Source organism: Pristis pectinata, chromosome 8 (assembly GCF_009764475.1).
Source record: "Pristis pectinata isolate sPriPec2 chromosome 8, sPriPec2.1.pri, whole genome shotgun sequence".
In the NCBI taxonomy this organism is placed as follows: domain Eukaryota; kingdom Metazoa; phylum Chordata; class Chondrichthyes; order Rhinopristiformes; family Pristidae; genus Pristis; species Pristis pectinata.
The window spans coordinates 60124728-60136923 of NC_067412.1; the positions used below are offsets into that span (position 1 = coordinate 60124728).

Here is a 12196-nt window from a genome sequence, read left to right on the forward strand (position 1 = left end):
TTATCATGATTTAATGAATGCAAATTATATGGTCAACTCTATTCAGGATTATGACTGGGATCATACTCCATGTTTATCAATACTCTTCCCTTGATGCAAACTAGCAACTTTCCCAATTCTCTCCAATAATTGCTATCCGTGGACTCAATCATTAGTTTTTGCTTTAAAAAAATTGCATTATATGTTATTGATAAAAAGTGTTCAAAACTGCACAAGTATAATGATTTGCTTTAAAACTCATTCATGGGATATGGACCCCTCTAGCATTTATTGCCCATCCCCATCTGCCTTTGTGAAGACAGTGGTGAACCACTTTGGTACTTATGGTGACAGTCATAATATGCCATTAGTTAGAGTTCTGACTTAAGTGACAATGAAGAAACAGTATTTCCTAAAGCAGGATGGTGTACAACTTTAAGCAAAATCAGATGGTGGGGTTCCCAGTTGTCTTTGGCCTAAATGACAGGAATCATGGGCTTGGAAAGGACTCTAAGGATTTGGGTAATTATATGGCCAGTAAGGTGCATTTAAAGAACAAGGCCATATCATTTTACAATCTTTTTTCACCCAAAATTGCTGAAGGTGCAGGAATTTTTCCCCAATTTCAGCAAATGAGATGAATAATTATTCTAAACAGATTAATGAATTGAGAAAAAAAATGAGTTTATTATTCAGCAAGATAAGATGATCTGCAGAACCTTAAGGCAGAAAATACATCTAGGGAGGCAAAAGCTTAATAAAACCCTATTACTCTAGTGGTAAGAGGAAGTTAAGATGTAAACAAAACAAAGCAAATGATCAAATGTTGCATAAAGGAAAATGAACAGAATCTATGCCTCTTCAAAATGAAGAACTTCAAGTTATTTGCTCTCTCCAGCACAATGAGGTTACATACTGTATGATTTTGTCCCTGGAATTGTTCTTAAGAAATAGAATTGGAAAATCCAAATCAATGGATTCACAACTTTGTTAATGTCCACTGGATACAAGTCATTGACTGCAGGGTTTGTCAACTTTTGATCCTATTTAATTCATCCAGTACTATAATATTACTTTAAACTCATTTTTTGTTCGACCTGAGTTCCTCACGATTTCAGCAATGTTCATGTCTTGGAGCCAAGCACATTTGCTTTACTTCTGTCATTTCCCAATTCTCCATTACTTCCCACTTCCATCTCTAAGCAATCCATTTACTTTCACTAATCCTTTTGCCCCAACATATGTTCTCACAAGTTTATGCTCATACATGAACATAAACTTTGCTTATTTTTAAGTAATTGCACTCCTTTGACTTAATACTATATTTCCCAACAATCTGTAATACTACTTTTACTCCTCGGACTCTGCCTTTACCTTTCGTTGTCTTGGTGAAGCAGCCAGCATAATCAAAGACTCCACCCACCCGGGTCATTCTCTTTTCTCTCCTCTTCCATCAGGTAGAAGACACAGGAGCCTGAGGGCACGTACCACCAGACTTAAGGACAGCTTCTACCCCACTGTGATAAGACTATTGAACAGTTCCCTTATACAATGAGATGGACTATGACCTCATGATCTACCTTGTTGTGACTTTGCACCTTATTGCACTGCACTCTCTTTAGCTGTGACACTTTACTGTACTGTTACTGTTTTTTTTACCTGTACTACATCAATGCACTCTGTACTAACTCGATGTAACTACACTGTGTAATGAATTGACCTGTACGATCGGTTTGTAAGACAAGCTTTTCACTGTACCTCAGTACAAGTGACAATAATAAACCAATAGTATCTCATTTTAGCCATTGTTCTACCAGTGGTATTTTATCCAGCAATAAATATAATAGCAAGTTCGAAATTATTTCTTGAAATACTTGCCATGTACTTTTGCTCTAATTTCCCCATGTACGATAAATGTCTGACTAAAAATTCAGGTTTAATCACATCACTCTCATATTCAGTATGAAATTATAGAATGACCATTCTTCCCCAGACAATTCTTGACATGACCATGAATTAATTCTGTGTCATTGCATGTGACTAGATCTAAAACTGCCTAATTCCCAGTTGGTTCCTTGACAATAAACTCAAGTATATTCCATGCCAATGTGGTTTAACCTGTCCACTTGAGGAGGAAGGTGTCATATGATTACTGCTTGTACATGTTACTCTCAATTCCAGATTCCCACTTCAGTGTCATGACTATTGCTATGCTGACTGTAAAGGATTCCCTTGATTGCTTGGTGCCCATTTCATTGCTCCATCAATATCAATTTTGCATGTTTTTTTTAAGCCAAGATCTCTCATCTTTTCAGGGCTACAGCACATCCTTTTGACATTTTGTTGATCTTTTCTGCAAAGTCAAGTGCACTAGAACATCGAGTTTCCAAGCATTATTCACTATGTAACCAAATCCCAATAATGTTGACTGGTTTTTATGCAGTTAACATTATTCATATCATTAATTCATCCCATTTTGGAAGCTTCAAGTATTCAAATATGGTCTAACTTTATATTATTTACCCTGCTATGAACTTCCTCACTAATTTCTTACCCTTTCTAAACTCTTGACTCATTTCATGTACTTTCATTAACTGCTGCTGTGCTCTACAGCCTTAACTTCACTTCGGACATACAGTGGCATGCAAAAGTTTGGGCACCCCTGGTCAAAATTTCTGTTACTAAGCGAGTAAAAGATGACCTATTTCCAAAAAGGCATAAAGTTAAAGATGACACATTTCTTTAATATTTTATTATTTTTATTTCCATCTTTTACAGTTTCAAAATAACAAAAAAGGAAAAGGGCCCGAAGCAAAAGTTTGGGCACTGTGCATGGTCAGTACTTAGTAACACCCCCTTTGGCAAGTATCACAGCTTGTAAATACTTTCTGTAGCCAGCTAAGAGTCTTTCAATTCTTGTTTGGGGGATTTTCACCTATTCTTCCTTGCAAAAGGCTTCTAGTTCTGAGAGATTCTTGGGCCATCTTGCATGCACTGCTCTTGAGGTCCATCCACAGATTTTTGATGATGTTTAGGTCAGGGGACTGTGAGGGCCATGGCAAAACCTTCAGCTTTGTGCCTCTTGAGGTACTCCATTGTGGATTTTGTGGTGTGTTTAGGATCATTATCCTGTTGTAGAAGCCATCCTCTTTTCATCTTCAGCTTTTTTTTTTAAAAAACAGAGTGTGACATTTGCTTCCAGAATTTACTGGTATTTACTTGAATTCATTCTTCCTTCTACCAGTCAAATGTTCCCCGTGCCACTGGCTGCAACACAAGCCCAAAGCATGATCGATCCACCCCTGTGCTTAACAGTTGGAGAGGTGTTCTTTTCATGAAATTCTGCACCCTTTTTTCTCCAAACATACCTTTGCTCATTGTGGCCAAAAAGTTCTATTTTAACTTCCTCAGTCCACAGGACTTGTTTCCAAAATGCATCAGGCTTGTTTAGATGTTCCTTTGCAAACTTCTGACGCTGAATTTTGTGATGAGGACGCAGGACAGTTTGGAGAATTTTGAACATTGAAAAAGTATTCTGCAGGACTTCATGATATGAACCAGAGCAAGTTTAAAAATTGATTTGAAGTTCAAAATTTTTAAAAGGAAAACAATCCTGTTTTGATTAATAGGAAACAGTGCGGCATATTAATTTCTCTAGGCACAAAGGGCATAAACATTCTAACAATTTTACAATCCTTTTGCTTGGACTGAGAAATGCCTCGAAACATTTGAACTGTGAAGCCTCAGGAATAGTGGAATTTTTAATGGAACAAAAATTTAAACCAAAGTCTCACTACTTACCATCATTTTCTCGAAGAGATCCAAAATCTCCTTCTCCGAAAGATTCATGAAACATTCTTCAAACACAGGTTGTGCTAATGGCAAGTCACACATAACTACTTGGGAATCAGTTGGATGCTGAATGTGAGGTTTCTCCTTCTTTGCAGTTGACTTTCGAAAACTGGTTAATCTGTCACGCTGCCAAAATAAAATTATATACAGACTTTAATTCCACATTTGTTCTCTATTCATGGTTCCTTAAAACACTCCATTAGGAACACTTTATAGACCAACACCACATATCAGAAGCTCTATCCATTAACAAAGCAGCACACTATCAGAATATCAATTGGAAATGTACATTTTCAGAAATATTAAAAGGACAAACCTGGTTTTAAACTTAGACATAATACATAATTTTCTAAAGAAACTGTACTGTAACTGCTGAGGAACTTCAAATTTATATCCTGTCATTGGACTCCAGTTACTTATGATTTAGTTGATAAGCTCCAAAAGTAGGTCTACTTTTACATATTTATTGGAGATCAGCTTTGGACAACTTACCTGAATATCAATTTCCTGCACCAGCCAATTAAAAGTTATTAATACAAACATAAACAAGTTGCCTGACTGTTCTTTAAAAATGTGCTCGTGGTGAACCCTAATGGCAGGAGGAAAAGCACACTTTAAAATAGGTTAGAAATGAAGTTTAAAATACTCAGCTGGTTTAAAATTCTAAAAGACCTTTATCAACAAATTATTCGTAAACATGCACTATGAAAAATATAGCTGCACCATGTGACAGTACTGCAAGATTTTTTAAAAACACAAGTGCTGTGTCAGTCTACATGCATAGTTAGAATAGAGTGCAAGTTAGTTAAGGAAACTTCTAATATACTTACAACATCGGAGACTACTATTTGATCCATCAAGTCTATGCTGGCTCCCAGCAGAGGTATCCCACAAGATGCATTCCCCTGTCACCTTGCAACCTATTCTCTCATGTCTACCAACTTCCCCATTGATTCTTTTATCAGTTACCTACACTAAGGGGCAATTTACAGTAGCCAATTAATCCACAGGATCTTTGCGATGTGGGAAGAAACCAGAAAACCCATGTAGTCGCAGGGAGAATGTGCAAGGTCCACACAAGCAGCACGAGATCATTATCGAACTTGGGTCCTTGCAGCCATGAGGCAGCAGCGCTAACTGCTGCACTGGCATGGTTACTTTTAAACTGGCTTGATCATGATCAGTTTCAAGATGTCTGGAAGGCGAGTTTCTGCTCATTAATTCAGGTCAATACAAAACATCTTTTCATGAGAAAAACAACTGGAAAATCCACTGAGGAACATGCTTCTAACATCCACAATACAGCAATCCAACCTCAGAACATCTTAAAGCCTCATGTTATTTATTATTTTTTGATTGATAAAATTATCACCAGATACAAGCCACAAAATATTTAGAATCGAGTAGTGGTGAACATGGAAAAATATCTATAATTTAATTGAATAATTTGAATATTCTAAGTGCTTTCCTGGTCAATGCAGTTCACTTTAATTTGCCAACTCATTTTAACTTCTGCAGCGGTCAAATTTCCATTGCAACTGTAGTTTATTGCATTAAACTTGAAAAAAATTGACTTGTTAACAATTCTGTACACAAAAAAATGGGCCACTTGGTTGTCCAGCAACCACTACAATGAAGCAGAAAGAGGGCAACTGAACAGACTACCTCAAACCAATCTACGAAATAAATTCAAACAGCAAAATTTTCTGATAAAATGTCTCATGGACTGCAATCAAATTCCTTACCAAAGTTTTTCAGTTTAAGGCCAAGGCTGATGCATTTTTTTTTTGAAACCTGACTTTGGGATCATTACTTGATTCCACACACATATATTATAATAATAATAGAGGAAGATCAGAAATTCAGAATTTCTGAATGTGAACGGCTCAAGAAAGTCATACTATTCCAGTTCCTAAGAGTGTTAATTAAGTTTGTTCAGCATGCTGAGAACTGACTTATAACACTGAAAGTAATACTAAGAAAATGCATTAACTTTTCTAATTAGCAACAAACCATTTCTGAAGCAGAAAAAATAATACCCATTTGCATAAAAATTGGCAAGGGATGTTAAGACCTTTTTTTTTGCATGCATGATTTAGTGATTTAGGCACATACAGAGCAGTAGATTCCAGAATGGGCTTACCACATCATCCGCCAAAGTTTTTATGTTAAGGTTCTGTAGAAGGTAGAAAAAAAACACATCACCCACAGCTATAATATAACCAACCAGTATCAAGCTGGTAAAGCAGTGAAGCAGTATTACTGAAAAAAGTTTGGGAGTTCAGACCTAGAAAATTAAAAACCAAAATAATTAAGTTAACCATATTTTTGCAACCTAGAGCTTTAAGTAAACATTGAAACAACGTCAAAGTTTTGTGTGGCAAATTGAAACAGTGCCTGCTCACAAAAGTAAATGCCAGTAATATTGCACAAGCAATGTTGAAACATGCCTAATATAGGGAAATTATTTTCAAGGACCTTAATTATCTTCGACTCTACCAAAGGAAAACGTTGGAGCAGAACTACACAAATATTTCAATCTGAATATACAAATGAAAGTGTCAAAATCACTTCAAACATTATTCCCACTTACTTCTACACCAAGCAGAACAAAGGTGCAGCAAGATACAGGAATAATAACCCAATGGCTTGGACAAAATTCAGATTACATCAGAACTCAGGGAACTTGAAGCCTTTAACAATCTGGATTTTTTTTTAAATGCAATTGTAGTGACAACAAAACTCCTGGATCACAAAAACCCATCTGGTTCACAGATGTCCTTCAGGAAGGAAACGTCTTCCTTTCCTAATCTGGAGTATATTTAACTCCAGACCAGCTTTCTGGGGCAGACTCTTAACTGCCCTTCGAAGTAGGTCACTCAGTTGTCCAATAACCACTGCACTGCAGCAGAAGAGGACAATTGGCCAGACCAGCTCAAATCAATGCAGGCAACAAATTCAACCATAGCAAAAAATTACTCTAATCATAAATGACCTTCAGAAATATTCCCCACATACAACAGGGTAATGAATGCTGTTTACAACAACCTGTCACAGCCCTACCTACAGATTGTTAGTTTATTATATGCCAGATGATTCCATCACAATTACAAAATATATCCCATCCCACTGGCAGGACAGAGCCATCTAAACAGGCTGTACAACCATAAACAGACAAAAGAAGCAGTCTGGGATTTCTCAACATTGATGCCAATGAGGTCTCAGAGCATGTCAGACATCAATTATGAAACCAGCTCCTGATTACCACCTACCATCCTCCCTCAGTCGATGGATTAGTGCTCTTTTATGTTGAACAGCACAGGAAGAAATGTACCAAATGCACAGAATATATTCGGGAACAGGAGTTGGGGGAACTCAATATCACTCAGTAGCTTGTTAGCATCACCATTGAACATGGTCAATCCCCAATGACCACATCCTGAAGGACACAGCTGACAGCATGCCTGCAGCAGGTAATGCATTAACATAATGCATGAATCTACCTGACCTTGTTCTCAATCTACCTATGGTAGTTGCACTTGTGCATGATTGCATTATGGAACTGATTGCTGCAAAGTCCTCATGGTGAGAAAGACAGAACACCCTACTCCCCGATGCTGTGAGGCACTGTGTGAAATGGGATAGACTAAAAGATCCGGCAGCTCAAAACCGGACATTTTAGAGGCCCAGCAGACCAAATGCAGCAGCAACAATTTACATCTCTACAACCTCACCAACCAGCATGTCCCTCACCCTCCAATTACAATCAAGATGGAGGATCAACCCGATTCAAAAGTAGTGCAGAAGCCCACGTTTGAAGGAACACGGCATGTTAAACAGCATGCAATATAGAGTCCCAAAGGATCAGATCAAAGCTCTACTCCTGCAACACCTAGCAGCGAATGATCATGAACAATTAAACAGCTAAAAAAAGGGGAAAGTTTCAAGAACATCCCCAAACACAGTGATGACAGTGCAGAGAAAGCAAATCCTAAAGACAAAGCTGAAGCATTTGCAATCAAATTCAGCCGGAGCGCAGAGTGGAACATTCATCTGGGCTTCCTCTTATGACCCCCAGAGAGCAAGCTCTCAGCAAATTCTATTCAAAATAACCGACAGTACCAAATACAGCAAAGACTATGGACCCAAGCAACATTCTAACAGTGGTACTGCATTGCTCCAGAAGAGCCATGCATTAAGTGTTCAAGTTACATCCATTCACAACTTCTAACAAATGAATGATTCCATGTTTGCACACTCACATAACCCTATACTCATTAGTTGAACAATTCCCCCTCCTACCCATTATCAAGAGCAGTAATATTGAGTCTCACACCACCATGAGCTGGATGTGTAGCAGCACTCCATTACTGAATCAATTTTATCCTGAAATTTCCTGCCATATATGAGAGAGCATCATTAAGGGGACTGCAGCTGTTCAAGACAGCCTACCAGTTTCTTTGGTAAAAATATTTGCTTATGGGCTTAATTTACTAAAAAAAATCTTATCCTGAGAGCATTGTTCTGCTTTAAACAGCAGGTTAACTTGCTACTTGTTCCACTCACATCCAACAAATCTTACTTTTTAAAGGTTACGGTCTTTGTGCTTAAGCCTCATTTCATTCACAAAGTAAAAAACTAAAAGCTGACTCGTACTCAATTTTAAAACTGTATGGGACGGTGCTATACCAGGTGCGTATAGTCCTGATGTGCAAGGCCTTAGGAAGATATGGTGTTCAGTGCAAGCAACTTGTTCAGAGGCTGAGGAAACTGAGTATTCAGGCAAATGCAACTTCAAAGCAGATTAAGATGTTTTGTCCATTGTTTGGAACACATGGCTATTAAGAGTGAACAGGAAAGGTTTTTCCAGGGGGCCTATCGAGTCAATTTTTACCATGCAACTGATTTCTTAAATAAAGTGGGAAGTCAATAGATCAAATGGGATCCAGGATTATCTTCTGGCAGATTGGAAGGCATGTAGGTTTACAGAGAAAGATATCAGAAAAACATTATGGAACTGTAATTAAGATTACATAGCTGACATTTGTTTTTCCTTGGAAATGTTGTCTTTCCCTCTGAATATTTTTAATAAGGATGGGTATTGGTCTGTAAAATTCTCTGGGAATTCTCCATCTCCCTTCTGCGCACCCAATTCCCAGTTCAAAAACACTGCATTTCACTACTAATAAGGGTGTAACATCTGCAATTTTCTTGTCCTCAGTATTTTGATAGTTATGAACAGTGACTCCACAATTTCCTCTCTTCCCTCAGTCATGTATTTGGTCCAGGCAAATTTATCCACAAAGTTCAATGGGCCTTTCTGACATCATTGACCAACTTTAAATTTCTGAAAACAGCTTCCAACTCCAACAGCATCTTCAACTGTGGTAAAGTTCTCATTTGGTATTCCTGTTTGACATCTGCCTTTATGAGTAGATTTTTTAATGAGTAGATTTGCTTTCCCATCTCTGATCGGCCCCACCTCACCTCTAAGAATATTTTTCCTGTTCACATGCCCAGAGATTATTTCTGGACCCTCAATTGTTTGTTGCTCGTATTCTTTGCCTCATTTCCTTTTCTACTTCCCCTCTGAACTTCTGCAAGAAATCGACGTCACACTTGGTAGCAAATGCCAGATCATGTTTAATATTTGCACACTTTTTTGTTTTTGATCGTTGCCTGTGGAATTCTTGTCTTTTTAACCGAGTCATGATTTTTTTTTGTTTTAATTCTCAGCCTTGAGGAAAATAGACAAAGATTTTTTTTAAAACAGAATTGTGGACCATTACATTCAGCTGGTGGTGGTGAAGGTGGAAGTTCAGAAAGACCACCACAGCGAGGTGGAGCTCTACAATCAAAGCAAAGTTGATTTCCAGAATGCAATTTGTTCTTGGAAATTATGTTTTAAAAAGAGACAAATTTGTCATTTTGAAAACCAATGTGAATCAAGAGTTGGATGAGACGTGATCTGCAACTACTTCTACTCCCTTTTCCCTGGTAAAGGATTTCTGCCATTAATTTCAATTAGCTTGCTGCATTGCCACAAGTCCAACTAGACAGTACAGAAATCCCACAGATGGCACTTTATTGAGCACAGGGCTGTGTCACAAACTCCACTCAGAATCTCCCCATCACAGGCATATCTCCAGGAGATCCATCACCGATCTCAAATGGGAGCTTTGCTCCATGTTAATTACTCTTGAATTTATTAGCAAATATCATGCCAACCAGTTTTGGATTCCACTACATGAAAACATTTCAATCACAAACACCCAATAATTTTAAATCAAGTCCCCTCCAAGACTTAATTTTCCAAAAAAGAAAAGCCACAGGCTATCCAATCTTTCCCAACAGCTGTCATCTCTCAGTTCTAGTACTATCCATGTAATCTCATGTCCTCCTATCAAATGGAGATCAACTCTATCTACAGTAGAAGTATAACCTGACCAGGGACCCAAACAATTTTAACAGAACTTTATTACTTTTTAATTCTATAGCCCATAAAAATGATTACAATTCTAGATACTTTAACTTGTATTTTAAGAATAGGGTTCTATGGTTCTTCTTGGCTCCAATGGGTCAACCACATCATTCCCATGCCTAGTATCAAACTCGCATGCCAGGCAATCCAATCTTCACGCAGAAGATGACAGAGACAGAGGAACTGACTTATTGGTGTTCTCAAATCCTGTGAAAATGCAAAATCTTGACCGACTCTCAGGAATCCCTGGCTTACAACTGCTCAAAATGGAAAAGGCACAGATGGCCACAAGTCTCTACTTTTGGAGAAAGCCAAAGAACAGGAAAAACAACAGAGGAGCACACAGTATTCACTTATCCCATCAAGCACCACCAGTCCCAGATTCTGCAAATCCCACACTGGCCTCATGAACCACCTCAGAACCCACAGAAATGGAGTGGATTGAAGTCGTCCCCAATACTGAGCAAATCTTTAAATTATGCATGCACATCACAGAAACCAGCCTCCATGAACTCTCTCTATACTTTTCACTGCCTCAGTAAACCAGCCAGCATAATCAAAGACCCCACCCACACAGGACATTCTTTCTTCTCCCCTCTCCCATCAGGCAGAAGATACAAAAGCCTGGAAGCACGTACCACCAGGCTCAAGGACAGCTTCTATCCTGCTGTTACCATACTAGGGAACTGTTCAATAGTCTTATAAGATGGACTCCTGACCTCAATCCACATAGTTATGACCTTCCACCTTATTGTCTACCTGCACTTTCCCTGTAGCTGTGACACTTTGCATTCTATATTGTTTTACCTCCTACTACCTCTATGCACAGTGTAATGAATTGATCTGTATGATGGTATGTAAGACGAGTTTTTCACTGTACCTCAGTATGTAACAATAATAAACCAATTCCAATATAGTACATTTCTTACCCTACAATTGTTGTAATATGACGCAAAGAATCTCTAGAATGCAAATGAAATTTGCAGTAGCAAGTAAACTGGTAATGAAACGTTAAGCACAAACTTCAGATGTTGCAAAGGAAAATATTTAGTTTTGTTTGATTTGTCAAAATCAAACTTTAGTGAAACAACAGTCTTGCAAGACTGGGATGATGTGGTTTTATATATTTAAAATATTAATATTGCATGTCTAAACTGCAGAGGTCTGTGGAGAGAGAAACAATTAACAGCCAACATTAATGTCTTTCCATTAGAAATGAAAAAATAGCATTTTAAGATGCCAAGAAGGGGGAGAGATGAAGAGAATAACAAAGTCTGTACAAAGTTGAACAACAACTGCTGGTGACCGAGAAAAAATGGTGAAAATCTCAGACTGGCAGACAGGGACAGCATGAAAATGATCGATGGGGAGAGCAGCAGGCACACAGCATGTTGGGTGGGGTGGAGGAGGGTTAGAGAACTGGCAGTGAGAAAGAACACTGGCTCAGGAAAATCAAGATATAGAATCCGTCTTGGTGATACTTTGGTGGGAATTATCCATTGGCCTCCAAATAGTAGCAAAATTGTTGGTCTTGGCATCAAACAGGAAACAAGGAATGCACGTAAGTGTACTACAAAAATCATGGGTGACTAATCTACGCAGACTGGTCAAACCAAATTAATAATACTGTGGATTGTGTACAGATATAATCTTATGTTTTAAAAAAAAGTGTAAAAAAGGGAACTGCAGACCAGTTAGCTCAATATTAGTTCAGAAATTGCTGGAAGTCTTATTGCAGCAATTTATTATGAAGTATGTGATAAAAGGACACTTAGGAAATATCAATGGGATTAGATGAACTCAACATGCATTTAATAGAGAGAGAAATGGTACTCAAACCAATAGGAGTTATTTGAGGATTTAACTGGTAGAATAGAAAAAGGG

The 12196-nt window shown here is 38.0% G+C and overlaps 1 protein-coding gene across 1 annotated transcript in view; it reads right to left on the reverse strand.

The window, feature by feature from the left end:
* diaph2 (diaphanous-related formin 2) overlaps positions 1–12196 on the reverse strand; it is a 547192-nt gene that overhangs the window by 504674 nt on the left and 30322 nt on the right. The window contains exons 2-3 of the mRNA XM_052020928.1: positions 5975–6007; positions 3781–3957 (exon numbers count right to left, since the gene is read on the reverse strand). Coding sequence (XP_051876888.1) covers positions 3781–3957; positions 5975–6007 — 210 coding nt within the window. The remainder of the gene's footprint in view (positions 1–3780; positions 3958–5974; positions 6008–12196) is intronic.